This window comes from Benincasa hispida, chromosome 2, assembly GCF_009727055.1.
Source record: "Benincasa hispida cultivar B227 chromosome 2, ASM972705v1, whole genome shotgun sequence".
NCBI lineage: Eukaryota > Viridiplantae > Streptophyta > Magnoliopsida > Cucurbitales > Cucurbitaceae > Benincasa > Benincasa hispida.
In genome coordinates, this window is record NC_052350.1 from 5,034,382 (window position 1) to 5,053,287 (window position 18,906).

The 18,906-nt window shown below is 34.7% G+C and overlaps 3 protein-coding genes across 5 annotated transcripts; 2 read left to right on the plus strand and 1 right to left on the minus strand.

Annotated features, from left to right (window-relative positions):
- The first annotated feature begins 3,484 nt into the window (after positions 1–3,484).
- LOC120071844 (zinc finger protein 346-like) lies at positions 3,485–7,140 on the plus strand. The gene is made up of 3 exons (XM_039024237.1): positions 3,485–4,093; positions 4,895–5,386; positions 6,322–7,140. The coding sequence occupies exons 1-3, from the start codon at positions 3,794–3,796 to the stop codon at positions 6,871–6,873; spliced, it is 1,344 nt and encodes a 447-aa protein (XP_038880165.1). The 5' UTR covers positions 3,485–3,793; the 3' UTR covers positions 6,874–7,140.
- Positions 7,141–9,602: 2,462 nt separating this feature from the next.
- On the plus strand, positions 9,603–13,517 carry LOC120071504 (SNAP25 homologous protein SNAP33-like). Of its 3 annotated transcripts, none has more exons than XM_039023824.1 (6): positions 9,603–9,950; positions 10,735–11,327; positions 11,929–12,022; positions 12,498–12,628; positions 12,792–12,889; positions 13,154–13,517. In XM_039023824.1, exons 2-6 carry the CDS (start codon positions 10,821–10,823, stop codon positions 13,251–13,253), a joined length of 930 nt encoding a protein of 309 aa, XP_038879752.1. In that variant the 5' UTR covers positions 9,603–9,950; positions 10,735–10,820; the 3' UTR covers positions 13,254–13,517. The 3 variants fall into 3 exon arrangements, with proteins under 3 accessions (XP_038879752.1, XP_038879751.1, XP_038879753.1); XM_039023823.1 differs by having other exon boundaries at positions 9,604–9,950; positions 10,819–11,327; XM_039023825.1 differs by lacking the exon at positions 9,603–9,950 and adding an exon at positions 10,004–10,218 and having other exon boundaries at positions 10,819–11,327.
- A 541-nt stretch (positions 13,518–14,058) lies between these two features.
- LOC120071524 (LYR motif-containing protein 4-like) lies at positions 14,059–14,799 on the minus strand. Its single transcript, XM_039023847.1, has one exon. It carries the CDS (start codon positions 14,628–14,630, stop codon positions 14,358–14,360), a length of 273 nt encoding a protein of 90 aa, XP_038879775.1. The 5' UTR covers positions 14,631–14,799; the 3' UTR covers positions 14,059–14,357.
- Between the last annotated feature and the right edge of the window lie 4,107 nt (positions 14,800–18,906).

Sequence of the window (18,906 nt, forward strand, 5' to 3'; positions counted from 1 at the left end):
CCTACTCATGGAGGTTGAAGTTCTTTAAGCTTTCCATTGATAGTTGCATATTGATACAAGTCTGAGTAAAAATTGACTCAATCTCACAGAAAATTAAAAGAATCACTCTTGGAAATCGAAATCTCTCTCTAAAAAAAAGTGGGTTTTTCTTCTTCTAAGTTTTTTCTCTCAAGAGAATGATGGATTTTCTAAAAAAAATTATATCTCTCTGTATTTTGAAGAACTGAATTCATTTATACCAGCAGGAAATCATCGAGAAGCACGCGGATGGATCATGTCAAAATCCGGAAAGAAGAACGAGTGCATCGAGTTTTTCTATTTAATACTCGATCCTTGATGTTGGGATGCTCTTTACTCGATTGCCTTAACTCGATGAAAAATGAATCAGACAAAACTTGATGACTCGATGGAAGATGGTTGAATACTCGATAGTCTTTACTTGATGCTATTTGACAGTATTCTGCTAAATACTCGATGGTTGATGATCCAACATCCTTACTCGATGCTCTTCTGGGTGTTTACTCAATTCTCTTCAATTTGTTGATTTTCTTGGTCATTTTTATATTTTTGGCACAATTTTCTTGTAATGACTCCAAAATGCTTCGGGGATTGTTTAATCCTACAAAATTAGCAATTAAAGCAAATAATCAACATAATTTTAGGGGAATTAACATAGAAAATATACATTCTTTAAAAACCTAACACTCAAGGGTAGCCCGGGCGAGCCCACAAGCTGTTTGGGGCACCAAATGACCTCCATTTCCAAAATCCTCAGGGGCATGGCATTTTTTCAAGGGTCTGAAGCATTGCGTCCGTTTCGGGCGATTTTAACGACGAAAAGTTTGCACACGAAAATTGGGCCTCAGGGGCAGCCCAGAGGCACTAAATGACCTTCGTTCCCAAAATCCTCTGAGGCACGACCTTTTTCCATGGTTTTGAAGTACTGGGTCCATTTCAGGTGTTTTGCCCGACGGAAAGTTCCCACACGAAAATTGGACCTCAGGGGCAGCCCGGATGGGCTGGGGCACCAAATGACTTTCATTCCCAAAATCCTCAAGGGCACGACCTTTTTCCAATGTTCTGAAGCACTAGGTCCTTTCGGGCGATTTGCTTGATGGAAAGTTCACGCACGAAATTTGGACCTCAGGGGCAATCCAAGAGGGCCCATAAGCCATTTGAGGCACCAAATGATCTTCATTCTCAAAATCCTCTGGGGCACGACCTTTCGTTTCAGGTGATTTGCCCGACGAAAAGTTTGCGTGCGAAAATTGGGCTTCAAAGGCAATATGGGGGCACCAAATGACCTCCATTCCCGAAATCCTCCAGGGCACAACCTTTTTCCAAGGTTTTGAAGCACTGGGTCCGTTTTGGGCAATTTTCTTGGCGGAAAGTTCGCGCACGAAAATTGGACCTCAGGGGCAGCCCGGGTGGGCCCAAAAGCCGTTTGGGGCACCAAATGACCTCTGTTCCCAAAATCCTCTAGGCACACGACATTTTTCCAAGATTCTGAAGCACTGGGTCCATTTTGGGCGATTTGCTCGTCGGAAAGTTCGCGTAAAAAAATTGGACCTAAAGAGCATCCCGGGTGGGCTCAGAAGCTGTTTGGGGCACCAATGACTTCCGTTCCTAAAATCGTTTGGGCCATGACCTTTTTCCAAGGTTCTAAAGCACTGAGTCCATTTCGGGTGATTTACCCGGCGGGAAGTTTGCACGAAAATTGGGCCTCAAGGGCAGCCCGGGTGGGCCCAGAAGTCGTTTGGGGCACCAAATGACCTCCGTTCCCAGAGCTAAGCGTCGTCGATCTGGTTCTTGCGCCACTACAAATCCACCATCTGTTGAATCCTAGCCACCTCACATCGCTTTGTTCATCTAGCCATCATGGTTTGCTGCCATCATCAAACTGTCATCGTTGGTCTGCCGCATAGATTTCCTTCACCACTATTTTCGTCGAATCTTGGTTTTGGAGTAAGATTTGATGAATTTTTGTTGGGGTTTCTTGAGGACTTTTTAAATACCCACTAATTGTTGGTCCCAATCCAACGATACCCATATTGTTTTGGATGATAGGTTGCTATTTTTAATCATTTTGGAGCCGTTGTCCAGTTGTGTTGAGGATCAAATTTTGGAAATTGGGTTCTGTTTGGATAAGTAATTAGAACTCGAAATTACTTTGGAGACATCAAAAGTTGATGTAAAATTTGGATGTCTTGAAATTGGGCCTAAATATTTAAATTTTAGGCTTTGGGGTTGAATTTGAATGTTGCATTTTGTGTTAGGGAGATTATTTCAAGGTTCTCATTGGAGATTGGTTGCTTGAATAACAACGTTTGGGTCTAAGTTCAGGTAAGTGTCTTTCTACTGGGTCGCCTTCGAACCAGTCATCTCTATTGCATGATAATGATTAGATTGTTTATTTTAGACTAATTGGACTGTTTATTTTAGACTAATTGGACTATTTATTTTAGACTGGTTGGATTTTAATTTCATGATATTGTTTTGACTGTGATGTTATGTAAAGTTGATCGAGGGAATACTGAAACTTCCCTTAAGGTAAACGACTATAATTATAACAAAAGAGTTATATGTGAATCGATGCATGCTAAGTTTAAATGGTTCTTGGTAACTTTTCTTATCTAGACAGGCGTACTTATAAAACTGATTGTATTCTCCTTTGGGTCCACACCATGACTATATATGTGCACATTTATGATTGATTTGTGTACCTTTGAGAGGCACACTATAACTAATTCTTGTTCCCTCGAGATCACGTTTACGACTAATATGTGTACTCTCGAGTTACACACTATGATTGATGTGTGTTCCTTCGGGATCATGTTTATGATTGCTAAGTGGCCCTTTAGAATCACCACGATTAATATGATATGCGTGTACACCGATGCCTAGATAGTCTAATTAACAGGTTACCTAGAGGGCCCTGTAACAGATCACTTATTGGGTATTATTATACCCATCCTTTCTTCTTTTATGTTTTTTCAGACAAGGATGGGAATGGACTAGCAATAGGAAATGCTTCCATGCAGTTCATGTTTTTTTAGTTACTTAATTGTTTTGAGATTTGAGTTTATTGTTAGATGGAACAATTTACAGTTTTGTTTTGAACATTATCTTTGTAATTTTTTTGGGATCCCGATTACATGTTTTGTTTACTTGATTTATTTGTCAATTTAATACGTTTGGTTTGAAATAATCGTTCCTGTGTCACTGAACTTGTGATATGTCGGTCAAAATATTTTGAATGATTTCCTTTGTCGGTTGCATATTTTTCCTTCTAAATAAATTTATCATTATTGTCGCGTACTCTCCTGACTATTCGGTTTTTGGCATCAACCATTATAACTCAAAATTATGACTATGTTGTAACTTTGCAAGAAATTTATTGAATGTAATCGTGGTAATTAAATTGTGATTGGAAAAAAGAAAAAACTAAAATGGTTGCTTTTAAAAATTCCACTATAATGGATTTGAGATGGAGAAAGGTTGATTCCGATTCGGTCTCAAACTCGCGCAAATGGAAGAATTGTTTGAGCCCAGGGTCGTCAGTCATGGCGGAAGGCCCAAGAATTTGGTGAGCCCTCTCTCTTATCCGCTAGCTCCATAGTCCACAATCCAGGATTGCGATGCAAAATCTCCCCGGCAGTAGGCGAGCGAGGCGATTCCAATCTCCACCGCGTTGTTGAACGGAGAGACTTGAGAATTCAGAACTTGTTGGGAGTTTTGATTCTGATCCTAAACTGAATTTCAACTTCGTTTTCCTTCAATTCCCTTTCTCCTGATGTTTCATCAGCAGCAACCTCCTCCTCCTTCCTCTTCTTCTTCTTCCGTCCCTCTCTATTTCCCTCCTCAGCCTCACATTGTGAATGCTAATCCTTCTTTCCCTCCTTTCCCTCAGCCTGTTTTACCCCCCGGCGTCCCTTCCGAGCCCGGTCTCCACCCTCCCGGCACCGACCCTTATTCCAATTCCGCCGTATTAACCTCCACCTATGTTGGATTGGAACCCCAACCCCAGTTTTATGCTGACCCAGCTCTTGCTTCTCATAATTGGGTCGTTCCGCAGCCCGACCCCGCTGGATTTGTGAGTTTTCTTTTTCTTTCCCTTCTTTTGTCTGTTTTAATTTCTGTTCTACATGTCGATTTTCCTGTGTTTTGGTGGTCTATCATCTATGTAGCTTAGATTGTTTCTGGGTTTGTTGAGGTTGAGGTCCGTCTTCTTGTCTTTGTTATTTGATTTTTGTGTTCTTTGTGGGAAATTTATGCGCACAAGATTAGTCAATTATTCTACCGTATGAACTGCGTTCCCCCATCCCCAAACCATGTTTAATTGGGAAACCTGTTAGTCAAGAAAGTGTGTGATACTAAATCATTTAGATGTTTTGTTCTACACACTTAGTTTGGTGCTTTTGACTTTTGTTTTGTTCCTTTGGAAGTTCTTTTGAAAAATTAGTGTGGAAAGTGCTTTTTCGTGTTGATAAAATAATTTTGGCCATCCCAATAGTGTTAGCGAACATGGACAATGTGATGATGTATCTTATTTATGAATATCATCTAAACTCAAATGCATGGAAAAGTTCACAAGTGCTTTTGGTCATGGTCAAAAGCTAAGGCGTGCTTGGTTAAGACTAAAAATCTGTGTGCCATTTCCATCCCCACATTGTGGAATTCAAAAAACTACTCTCGAACATAACATAAGTGATGATGGATCTTAGTTCTGCGTCTAGTCTGATCTCAATTGCTTGAATGGAGATGGAACTTTTTCTTACCACAAATTTGGCGGGAGTGATAGCTTTATATCATATTGTCCTAATCCTATGCATTAAAATTTCTCAGAAGTTCATGTTTGATTAATCTTTTTAAATTTTTGTCTTTTTTTGTGTAGGCATTCAAGTCTTTGCTTGAGAATCAAATAGCTTCCACGAGTTCTAATTCTTTACTGAATGGCAATTGGGCAACTCAATCCTTGGCACACAATGCAACTAGGATGAAACATGTGAAAACCAAGTTCACCCAACCTGTGCGATGTGAAGTTTGCAAAATTGACTGCAATAGTAAAGATGTTTTTGATAAACATGTAATGGGAAAGAAACACAAGAAGAATTTGGAAGTACAGAACAGTTCCTTGACACGAAGTATTCCCTCTGATAGTAACATAAATATGCCTAACCAAACAGGCAATGTTAGTGGACAAGTGGCAGCACAGGGGACTCCAGATGTGCCTGCTGCTAGTAAAGGTCCAAAGACAAAGAAGCGTAAACTTATAGATAGTGGTATGAAAGCTGATTCTGCGAGGGTTTGTACCGTATGCAACGTGGTCTGCAATAGTCAAGAGGTTTTTGATAAACATCTGAGTGGGAAAAAGCACGCAGCTCAGGTGAGTCACACTGGTTTTTTCGGCTAGTCTAAACTGTGGTACTCTGGTCATCCTTTGCTTTTTTCTTGATGGTTTTTCCTTCAATACCTATTTACTTTTATTTATTCCTATCAATATAAATATGAATGCATTATTTAATGGTAAAGAAAGCATGAAATAGAAATCACTGTCCATTTTCATAGGGTTACTGGAATGTATGAGTTGATTCTTTTGTATGCCTCATTTTTAAGACAAAAACGCAGTATTCTCCAATCATTTTTTTTTCTATCCAAGTTATTTCTCCAGATCTATAAAATTGTCTTCTACTGGATTATTATTGATACACATATCTGTTAGTATATCGGAAAAAGGGGTTTGGAGATGTATTTGGAAAATCAAGGGACGTTGGGCAGTGTTGAAAGCTTTTTCACTAGATGTATAATGAAAAAAACCCGATCCATATGTTGAATGGAACAAGGTTATTGGGTTGTTTAATTTTAGTATTTGTTCTTATTTTATTCTATTTATGCTTTTCTGGCTCTTATTCATCATCTTGGCATATGAATATGACACTTTTGTTGCATCCTTCTCATCATTGTAGTTGGAAGATGTCTGTCTTCAACTAGGGGTTTGAGTTGTGAAACATCGTTCCTCTGTGCATTGAGTCGTCATCTCTCAGCGATGATAAGTGCTTCTTTAATTGCTCGAGAGTATATAGTTGTTTGGTGCATGTTAATCTACTGATCACCAAATCTGATATGCTATATAATAAGAAGCTATTGCTATTCTTCTAGTTATTGTCAAATGAATACTATGAGCTTTGGTGCTAGAAGTTTGCATTACATCCCAGAGATTGTATAGATTTAATATGGCTATGGAGATTAAAACTCGTCTAAAAGCTGTAGCTTTCTGGTCATATATCTCTTAATTAAAACTTCAACTTTCTTGATGAATAGGCTGCCTTAACATCCCAAAATCCCTATGTTTCTGCTACCGGGCCCCAACACGATGGCAGCTTGAAGAAGAAACCGAAAAAGAACAAGGTCGTTCAGTTTGCCTGGTGTGAGGTTTGCAAGATCAGCTGTAACAGCAATGAAATCTATGCCAAGCACCTATCAGGAAAGAAACACTTAAAGAATGTAGAAAAAGTGGAAAAAGGAAAGAATGATGTAGGTGCTTCAAATGCTCCACAATCGGCAACGGTTCCAGTTATCGGACCAATGGAAAACCCAGCTGCCAACAACCCAAGTAGTGATGATATACAGAAAACACAGAAGAGTTCAACTCAAACACCAGAAGATCTGGAGACAAAGAAACGTAAGATTGTCGAAAGCGGTACGGCAGCAGATTCTGTTAGAACCTGCACCATATGCAATGTGGTTTGCAATAGCCAGACGGTGTTTGATTCTCATCTGGCTGGCCAGAAGCATGCTTCCATGATGAAGAAACAAGGTGCTTCTGGAATGTCAATGGTAGTTCCTCCACTAGTAACTGCACTTCCAAATTAGTTTCTTTGGGAGAAAAGAAAAACCCATCCCGTTTTCGCAACCAAATCACTGTGTATTTGTTTTCTGATGTTTCCCATATGTTCTTCTTTGTGATGTATTTTCTTCTACTTCAAGTTGTCAAAATATAAGTCGTTGGTAGGGGGCGGAGGGATATCATAGATTTCTAATTACAGACGGTGATTTTGCAGTTGTAAACTATATCGTAGATAATAGTACTTGGTATTTTGGCCAAGTTTCTAATTCCTAAAGAAAGCATATTTGGTGACATTTTATTATTTTGTTAATTGGTCAATTATATATATCTCCTTCCATTCTATCAAAATTGCAAAAACTACCTATAAAATATGAGGTTATTATTATTTTCATACTATAATATTTCAAATTTGATCAACGTTAAGGACATTTTCCTTAATAATGTTTATAAGATAGATGAGTTATTTTTTTAATTGAGATGAAACTCCATGTCATAAATAAAGTCTAAATGGATATTCGGTCCAATAAAAAAAAAGCTTACCATCATAAATGTTTTGTTCTAAATTTTTAAATAAATTAATTTTATCAAGTGAATTTAATTATATGAAAAACTATTTTAAATGAAAAAATTGTTGAACATATTTACAAATAATAGCAAAGTATTACAGTAGATAGACTATTATCTGTGTCTATCATGATATAGATAGATTCAGATAGATTAGGTCGTGAAACTTTGCTATATTAATAAATATTTCGATTATTTTTTCAATATTTGAAAACAACCTAATTATATTATATTTCATAATAAAATGGTTTAAATTGATATATTTCACTTTGGCTTCACGTTTCGGCCGTTCAAAGTGTCTCCCTTTGTATATTCCAAAACTCAATGCAGCCCAACTTGCCAAAAGTCTTATTTATCAGTCACCAATTGTAGAATGAAGGGATTTTCTATAAATTTTTTTTTATTTTCTTTTTCATGTTGGCTGACTTTTTTCTTGTTTGACATTTATATTCCTGCTCTGTGATTGGTTGTTCACGAAGCTCTATGGATATTTGAGTTGTTTCAACTTTGAACTATTCAAAATTTGTAATTTAATGGAAGAAAGACAGCAGGAGCAAGATTGAGATTTATGATCTGTTAAACAATTTATCATTTTTTTTTTTTTGAAAATTTGTAAAAAATAATAGGTTTGAGTTTTCACTAATAAAACTAGCAATTTTTTTGAAAATTTATTAGAATAGTTTTTTGATCTATCTCATCCGAGATCGGCCACCGAGATTTTTGTTATTTTTTTTTAATTTATCAATTATTTTAGGTTTTCTCGATAATCTAGCCAGAATTACACAATTTGGAGAAATTTGAAAAGATAATTAGTAAATTATTTAGATAATAAAAAAATCAATTTAGAAATTCCTATAATTATGTGGATCTCGGTGTTAATCCCAGATAAAATAACACCGAGATTTTATATAATTGGACTTCCTCGATGAAACTCGGGCATAATTAAGATATGTTTGAATTTTCTAGGTGGAATCTCGAGCAAGATTAACATCAAGATTCAATATATATCTCAAATCTTACCCAATATTTCGCAAAATTTAATCTTTTTCAAAATTTGAAAATGACCATGCATCTTGAATCAATTTGGAAAATCTATTTTGATAATTGAAAAACCCGTTTGAAATTTTAGCAATTTATACAATTGTGAAAAACATAAATTATGCTAAAGATTTGAAAAATTACATAATAATTTGATATAATATTTAGTAAAGATAATCAAATTTGTAGAAAATTTGAAAAAAAAAAATATAAGATTTGGTATGAGATTTGGGAAGATTACCTACAAAATTAACAAGTCTTCGTATGTAATTTGGCGAGATGTACCAACAAACAATAGTTAGAAAAAGTTATTTTTTAGCTAAATCTCGGTGGCCGATCTCGAGCAAGATGCACCGAAAAAAACTATTCTAACGAGTTTTCAAAAAAAGTAATAATTTTGTATTGTGAAATCTTAAAAAGTTTATTATGATAATTTCTCCTTTTTTTCCTCTTTAAGATCTTTAAATCCATATATTGGTTAAGACTATTTTACATTTATATCTTTTAACTTTTAGTCCTTTTTTGTCTTTGGCTCATTTTGTTATTATATTTTCACCTTTCAATCATCATAGTCTTTCTACTTTCAAAATGACCGTTTTAATTTCTAAATTTTTAAAAAATAATCGTTTTGATTCCTATTTGTAAGTTGTATACACAATACAAATAGTTTAATACAAATTTATAATTACATTTTAAAAATTTTAATGAATGAAGTTTCATACTAAAATTGTCAAAGTAAACATAACTCAATTGACATACATTTTGTATTATGTGGTTCGAGCCTCCATCTACAAATCAAAATTATCAAAATGAGCCTAATTCAAGTGGGATAAAATTAAAGATATAAGTTTAATTTCACCACTCCATATATTGTAAAAAAAAAACAAACGAACGAAAGTTAAAAACATATAAGGGTAAGATAATATTTAAGCCTAATTTTTATAATCTGATGGTTTTCTGTTTGGCTTATAAATTCAGCTGTTCATTTGATTTTTATCATTAAAATTTCATATTAAGTTGATTCATTTAACCGATTTTAAAATTCTTCAGAACTTTCAACAGTGTGCCTTATTTCTTCCTTCAATCATGTCATTAACATCTTGAGATATTGCCACTAAACATATTTGACGCAGATATCTATGTTTTAAAAAACTGATATTAAACCGAATCATGAATGGTTCAACAATGGCGGGAATGAAGAAAAGGCCATTTCTTGGAAGTATGTTCGAAAAAACCACTTTCCAGTTTTTAAATTTTATTGGTTTTGGTATATTAGTTTATTGATTCAAAGGCTTCCTCTACTTTCACGCCAATTTCCATAGTTGTTTTGTCAAAGACTTCTTAAACCCCAAGTTGTTCCAATTCCTGCTGATCCTTTTGGCCCAGGTCTTCCTTTGACTCTTTCCCTCTTTCAGTTCCCTTCTTTCCTTCAAAACCCAGCACAAGTCTTCGCTGATTTATCAATTATACTCTCGATCCTCTTAGTTCTTCGTTTCTGAAGGTACATGATTGCTCCTTTCTCTCTAATTTTATCTGGGGTTTCTCTTGATTTCTTAATGCTTGTGGGTTTTTCTTTGAATTGAATGAGTGAACTCCCACTCGTTTTCTTGAGAAGCTTTACATTCGACGTTCTTCCTGCTTTGATTTTTATAATCTTTTTTTTTTTTTTTTTTTGTTAAATCTTATGCGATTTCTGAACTGATGATTTCACTGCGCACCAATGCCTGCTGGGTTTTAGAGCAAACTGAGCTTGTGTAAAAAGAAGAGGGGTAATCGGACTTTTATTATTGATTTGTCTGTTGTGGGATTTGGTATTGATGAACTAGCCATTTCAGGATTATCTCAGAGATGAATTTGGTTTTTAGGATATGTTTCATCAGGAATGGTGTTTTTTATTGCATACTGTTTGATTAAATGCCACGATTCATGTGGAAATATGATGTTCTGTTTAAGTTGTATCTCCCTGACTAAATCGATTTCATTATCACAGATTATGAGTTTTAAGAACCCTTCTGATCTTCTTGTACGTGTGATCCATTATTCTTTTTCGTCGAATTCTTCACTAGGAACAGCCTTTTTGATTGCATACTGTTTGATTAATTTCCATGATTCTTGTGGAAATATGGTGTCCTGTATAAGTTGTATTTTCCTGACTAACTTGATTTCATTACCACAGATCATGAGTCTCTATAACCCTTTTGATCTTCTTATGCTGATCTGTGTAATCCATTCTTCTTTTTCATCGAATTCTTCAACCAATTATTTGACTCTTTGCTTGGTTCCAGGGTGAAACTTTGTTAATTCTAAGCATTAGAATCATTGTTCTTATCACAAAACCATCAGCTGAATTACTGCATTTGCATTTCCAGAAATGTCACCTTTTAGGAAATCCCCTATAAATGTTGCTAGGCACGGCTCAAGCCAACCTGACAATTCTGCTCGTCCCAGTCCAAACCCAGTTGATTCAAATGATAATTTAGACAAGAAGCAAAAATACAAGTCCTCAAGAATCACCTCTTCTCATCAGGCAACTGTAGCACCAAATCCCAGCTCCAATCTTTTCGACGATCATCTCGAACAAGAGACTAATTCTGCTTCATATTCTTCATCTTCAAGTTCATATTCATGGTCATCAAGAAACAGATACAAAAATGATTTCCGGGACTCAGGTGGGATTGAGAATCAGACAGTGGAGGAGTTGGAGAATTATGCTGTATACAAGGCTGAGGAGACAACTAACGCAGTCAACAACTGCCTGAAGATTGCTGAGGACATGAGAGAAGATGCAACCAAAACCTTAGTTGCCCTGCATCAACAGGGTGAACAAATCACTCGGACCCACGTGGTTACTGCTGATATTGACAATGATCTTAGTCGGGTATGTGGAATGAATTAACCGCCATATAAACTATGATGAATGACATGTCGAGAGTGATTTTGAAATGGTTAAAATCACTTTTTGTCGTATTCAATAATCATTCAAAATTAGTTTCATGTTTGGTTACACTTTTAAATGTGGTTTTCATCCTATCAAAATTGACTTTAAACGATTAAAAACATGTCAAAATCACTCTTAAACCTGTTTTTTTCTTTCCTTATGTCCTCTTTGACTTGACTTGCGGAGAATCAAGGGATGTTTTAGCTTTTCTTAGCCTCCCTTCTTGTTGGACTCGTTGACCCTCACCCTATTTTCATCCTAATGAACTTACACATCATATAGAGGATGATTTGGGTCATGGTTTGTGTTAGCCTTAGTTCATGAAACCTAAAGGTGTGTAGATTGTGGGTTCATAATTTGTAAAAGTTGGTATATACTGTGAAATATGAGTTCTATAGGTCTAAGTTTATGAAATTACCAAGCCATGAATAAACAAACCTATGCACTCAATATAGGCTTAGCTTCATTTATGGATGCTTTTTGTAATGATATTGAAATGCTTTCGGTTATGATCATCAATATTTTATGATGTTGATTGCAGGGTGAGAAACTTCTTGGAAGCTTGGGAGGAATATTCTCTAAGACTTGGAAGCCAAAAAAAGGTCGTCAGATAACAGGCCCTGTTATCTTTGAAGGTAATATTTTCAAACTTTGGCGGTGGAAGAAAATAATTAAGAAAAATAGAACTGCTTTCTATAACTTTTTTTTTCTTCTTCTTTGTTTTATTATTTAATAATCTAAAAGTTTTACATGAAAATATACTTTTTTTTAATTAAATATTGATTTTTTATGTTATAAAATTTTCAAAAATAAATAAATAATACATTTATTTATGTTTTGGAAAATAATGAGAACAATTTTTTAAATGTTTATAAAAATTAAAAAAAAATAGAACACTTAATAAACACTTATGTCTCTAAAAAACTAGAAACAAGAAACATAAATATTATCTATATGATTTTAAATTATTTGAACTAATTTGAACAAGCTTAACCTATAGAACGAACAAGGTTTTAACTTTCCCACTAATCAGATGGATTAAGTTGATAACCAAGTAATTCATTAAAAATATTTTATAACATTTAATAAATAAATTTGAATTGGTTGCAGGAGATCAGGCTGTTATAAGCAAGGGCAACCATTTGGAGCAAAGGGAGAAGTTGGGGTTAAGTCGGGCACCAAATCCACGGTCCTTACGTGCCCCACATCCTGAGCCAACCAACTCCCTTAAGAAAGTTGAGGTCTGTAGTTATTCAGTTTTAGTGCTTCTCATGGAAGTACTTACAGAAAAAGCAATTCACTTACAAGCATTTTCCTCTCATACATAAACTAATATTTAAACTTGAAGGGGGCAGAATAGAAGAATATTTGCAAACACTTAACAAGAAATTTGTTCTAAATCAGGTGGAAAAGTTCAAGCAAGAGGATGCTCTTTCAGATTTGAGCAATATATTGGGAGAGCTTAAAGAAATGGCTGTTGATATGGGATCTGAACTAGACAGGTGCGTTGTTATAGCCTTAGAGAATAAGTTGATTAGGATCGTTTGTAACAGGAAGTTTCTTGTCTTCAATTTTTGAAGAAATTGAAGTGTTTTTTTTTTTTTCTTAGAATCATTTCTCAAATTGCCTAGGAGAAATAGAAAAGATATGAATGAGAAATAAAAAAACGAAAATGTTACCAAATGGGTTGAAATGCCAATTTTTCTTCTGTATCTTTTATTTTTGTTTTTTATTTAACTTAGCTTGAATCAATGTCATTATTTCAGGCAAAATAAAGCTTTGGATCACTTGTTTGATGATGCCGACGAGGTCACGATTCGTGTTGATAATGCTAACCAGCGTGCTCGTCATCTGCTTAGAAAGTAGATTGCAGATTTGCAAGGTCTCATCTCATTTTTGCCATCAACAAATATGATGGTATATGCTTGACTGGATTGGCTTCCCTTCTGGTTTACAGTCTTTTCCTGTATGTCTTTCTTCGTCCAAAAAGAAACAAACATAATATATATATATTTTGGTCAAAACAGTTGTGAAATAGTTTGGTTATTGCAAGGGCAATCTGGTTGATAATGTAATTTGCAGATAATTACATATTTTTCATCAAAAGTTCTCTTTTGGGTTATTTAGCAACTTTTTATGGATCCCAAACAGTTATAAATTCTCCCCAAAAAGTGGGATATTGCCGCAAGAGAAGAAAAAAAAAAAAAATCATTGGACTCTAAAACGTCAGAAGTTAATTTGGCTCAGTTTTTAAAAACCAATTCTTGAAATAGTTGAAGTTAATTTGACTCTTGAAATAATTATCAAGAAGGAAGTAGTTCAACTATCATAGTTTTCATCATAACCTCGTGCTCTGACGTTCAATTCCTCCACCCACACTTTAATTACAATACTTTTATAAGATTTTTCACTATTCATTGATGGGTGAAATTAGAAGAGGAAGTGGGAAAAAGGAAATTATATTTGGTAACTTTTGAGGTAAGCAAGCAGTCAAATTTTGAATTTTGGTGGGTGTATTATACAATTATCTCTAACAGCTTCATCGTCGAATAATTATTTTGAAAAACAATCATAAAAACAACTTTTCGAACCAATCAAGATTCATATAGCAATTCCAAACTGAATCAATCCTACAATTTGTCAAGACTAAAAGTGTGTTGTTCCAATGGACGATACAAAATTGATTAGTGTATCAAATCCAATAAAATCAAAACCAAGAAGAGTCTAATCATGTTCATCATCACCAAATATTTCAAATTCCATCCCACAATCAAGGATTGATAAATCAAAACAAACAAACAAAACCCACAGGCAAATCTCACAGAACAAACGACTTATTGAATTCTGAGTAGAAAAGATATGATAAGCCAATCAAGTAAAGATCCGCGAAGCAGAAATAAACCCTAACTCACGAAATCTGTCATAATAGAATTAGAATTACAAAGAATTAGGGCAAAAGAGCTTCCGTATTCAGTTTGTGCGATGAGGCTCCATGATGCTCTTTACCTTGGGCGCATAGAGGGAGTACACGGCGGATTGTCTTTTAGCAACTTCAAGCTGAGCCTTGCCGTCGGCGTAGGCGGAGGAGATGGATGGAGGATCGGAAAGGTTGCGGTTATGGCGGAAGCCGTCGACGGCACGTCGTTTGGCGTACTCTCTGATGTTGTAATCGCAGAAGTGACGAGCTGTACGGAGAAAAGAGCGAAGAAGCGAAAGGGCCTCCGATCTCGTTGGAGCCACCATTTTCGAAGGACCTCGAAGATGAAGATAGGTTAGGAATCTATTGGGGGGGGGGGGTGGCGGTGGCGCGGGGATTCGCGCTGGACAGAGAAGGAAAGAAGAAGCAAACGACCAAGAAGAAGAGATTCTTTTACTTTGGCATTAGAATTATGGAAAATCGACCAAAGTGACCCCTTTCGGGATTTGTCAAACTGTATAATTACTCTTAGGTTTCCTTATTAAATTCTCAAATTTAAATTTCAATCACCCATCTATCAAATTAATCCACACAAAATTTTTCATCAACCTACCATCAAAAAATTGTTATACAACCAAAATTAATTCACAATTTTTTTTCCACCAAAATGGTTTGTTTCACAACTCACGGTAAAAAAAATTATATTTACAAAAAATTCTCTAAATGAAATTGTGATTCACTAAAAAAATCTCTTCACCAAATTATCTCTAGAACGAAAAATCTTTTATCAAGTCCAAAACATATACTTCACAAAGTTGTGATTTTGTACCCTCCGTAAAAAGGTATGCATTTCATTTTGTATTCAATAGTTCGATAATTTCTTTCATGTTAGAACTCATTTGCTTGTAGTTATACTTGTCTGCTTGATTATTTCTTTTTTTTAAATGGCATAAAATTTTTTTTGGGAAGTTAAAAAAAACATGAAGAAAAGATAGAAAAACTTTTTTTAAGATACCTGACGGGACTTCACTGAGTACAAAGAAAATCGATTGAAATTACCCAATCGGGCTTCACTGGGTACAAAAAAAATGTTGAAATATGTAAAAAAAAAAAGACAAACTATTTTTTAAGATATCCTGTCGAGCTTTACGAGCCTTCACCGAGTACAGACGAAATGCATATGAAACTACCTAGGCGAGCTTCATGGGATAGATGATAATGTGGACATTCAACAAAGGGAAGATATTAGGATTCTAAGCACTCTAACTACATCAATTTTAGTGGATTAGCATGCATGTTCATGGTTTTTCCAGAATTTAGGGTTTTAAGAGAATACTTTTGTAGATTCTACCAAATTGCTCCAATTAATCCGTGAATTCTCTTCAAGAACTTGTAGACTACTACAAGGATATTCTCTACTAATTTCATGTCTTAGATTGGATTGAGGGATCCAAAGTGAGCAATAATTTGAGGGAATTTTGGGAGAATTTTATGTGATTTTGAGTTTATGAAATGAAGAACAGTTTCTTCATCAAATTCAACTTGCATGCCAAAGTTTTCTCAACTGAATCAACTTCTATTTAATGAAGTTATGCATGCAAATCAAATCCATGATAAAGTGCACAAAACCAGCAAAAGAAACTGGAAAATTAGGTGTTTTAGAAAGTGAAATTTGTGGAATTTTCCCGCTAATTCCATTTTCTTTTTTTAAAAAAATGAATTTCATATATTCATTTTAAGTTTTTTCCAAAAAAATCAATTTTAAAGTTAATTTCGACAAAATTAATTTTAAATAAATAAATAATTTAATTAATTAATTAGAAATAATTTAATACAAAATATTAAATTAATAGAACATCTAATCCAAAAATGAATTTTTGTTCATGTATAAAATATTTAAATCATATTTAAACATTTTACAATTCTACAGTTTTGTTTAATTCAATAGCTAAACGTTTAAATATGTTGTATATAGTCAGTAATTCCCTTAAATCAAATTTTAACATTTCAAATTTTCTCACCACGCTATTTTAAGGTTTGATCCATTTCTAAGCTATTATAGAGACCTAATAGAGCTACAGATCATGAGCTCCAACGAGGTTAAACTTCTTTAATTGAATTAATCAATATTCGTTAACTACTAGGATACTTCACTAAAGCTCAATCGCTGCATTCTCCTCACTATACATATATTTCTATCCACTTGATTTGACCATAATCAGTAAGTCAATCATTCACATGTCGTTCGTATTTACAACTGGGGTAAAATTATTGTTAACTGGGGTAAAATTACCGTTTTACTCCTGTAATACATCTTGCACCTTAAGTCTCCACTGATACACTAATGAACAACTAGTTTATGGTCCTACCAATAAATCGTGTCCCTCTCAGCCCTGGAGAGGGCAGAGCCCTTGTTTAATATTAGAAATCAGTACTTAAGGGAACAACATATCTACTAACCCTGAAACGGGTAGGAGCGAATTTCATCTTGTAAGACTATGTCCCCAACTATCTACCCAGGCTTATTGAGCAGCAATGATGAGTCACTCTCACCTATGAAGATTAAAGGATAATCCCGAATAAACAGGATTTCATAATTAGCTCAAGATTGAGATCAGGTTACCTTAGATCATCAAATTGAAATAATCAATTTTAACAGTAAACAACGTTATAAAGAAAATTGACTATTTCGTGGTTCGGTCTTATGCAATTTTTTTTTTTTTTTTTTTTTTTTTTTTTTGCATAGGACGCCCCCACTCGCATGTCTCCATATGAATGACTTTAGGATCACATTGTTTGCATCAATATACAAAGCAGACCGCATCCATAGTGTCCCCAGGATAAGGTACCCAACCCTATCCTTATACTTATAGACCGTTTTGGTTATATACTTAAACTTGATCCACTTTTATGTCACTACATAAAGTTTGAGTATTCATGATATAGTCATGAATTTGTTAGTTTATTGAATTTAAAAATCTATAAATGCAATTTACATGTTCAATAATAACTTTATTGAATAAACCTCAATAATAATTTTATTGCAAATATAATATATTTAAAGTTTACAAACTGTGAGTTTTAGGATATATAACCCAACAATAGGAACGGGCTATGGAGGTATAGGGCGACCTGGTCAGAACCCAGCCTGGCTTGGTCCTAGGCCCAGTATATGGAGTATAGTTTATTGTTTTTTGGCCCGATGTTGTATCCGATCGGGTGGACAATCGGGCAAAGTTTTTTTTTTATTAGTTTTATTTTTTATTTTACTTTTTCTTAACTACATTAATAAATTTTTTTGTTATAAATTGTAGGAAACTACCCCATTTGAATTTGTTTCAGTGGCGTTTGGAATGAAAGGAAAAAAGATTACGATGGAGGAGAATTGCGCAGGTTTGACATCGAGGTTGGAACAATGTATAATGAATTTCTAATCGTAGTTTATAGGATAAGTGGTATAAATTCAGTTGAGTATAATCTTATTATAAGATGTATGCTTCAATTGAGATCCAAAGTTCCTGCATTTATAATTTAGAATGATGAAGATCTACACACATTCTTCACATGGGAAGAGGTCTCAGTAATTCCTCTTTAGGTATCCACGCTTCCAAAGTGTTCAGGTAATCAAGAGTATCTTCCAAACAATTCATATATCTGACGAATTGAAGAAATCCCTTCAACATCTAGGCCAGTACAATGCTCGACCCTTCATCTATAATATCCATTGCAATTCACATAGTTCAATAAGCAATCGATCTTTCACAATCCTTTATAGAGAATAGAAATCATAAATTTGTAATGAGTTATTTATGATTACTCGAGGGAGGAAGAAAAGTATTTCATTGCTATAAATATGGAGTAAAAAATATATATAGTTTAGTTAGAGGGTAGATTTCCAGACATCATGGTGTATCGGAATTTTAAGTAGTCAGTTTCACTAATAAGATACAAAGACTAACGACGAGATCTATTATCGTTTTTTACATGCCCCTAGAAATTTCTAGTAATTCTATAATTTAATTATGTATGATAAAAAAATTATGAAAAATATTTGCCCTGTTTTTGTTTATATTCTTTTTCTATCGTATTTCAGGAATTTAGTTGGTCCATAGTAATCTATACTCTTATGACATGGGTAATTTTTGAAAAAGTAATCAGACGCGAGCCCCTCCTCGAACGGATTCCTCATGTTGCTCCTCAGCGTATGGGGTATTAACAGCCCTATTGGGCTAGGTCATTTTTTGGGAAAATGGATCATTTATGATAAAGAGGAAGTGCATCGTCACCTGGAACTACAAGTTCTCTAATACATTCACAATCATCTAGAGCTTCATGAAAATGACCATCCCTATCATCATCATTTGTCACACCATGATCACTCATACCTCTATGGTCCCTACCTCTGGTGCAATCAACGTCTATTCCCTACATGCACCAAAAACTTGGTGAGAGGAAAATGTAATCTCTTTTGATATGCGTTGATTTCCATGTGACGAACTGGTCTTCATGAAGATCAACGCATGTGATCAACTTTGCGATGGTATGGGATCAACGCATGCAATCAACTCCTGCGATCAGCTACAAAATAGACATTTTGACGCA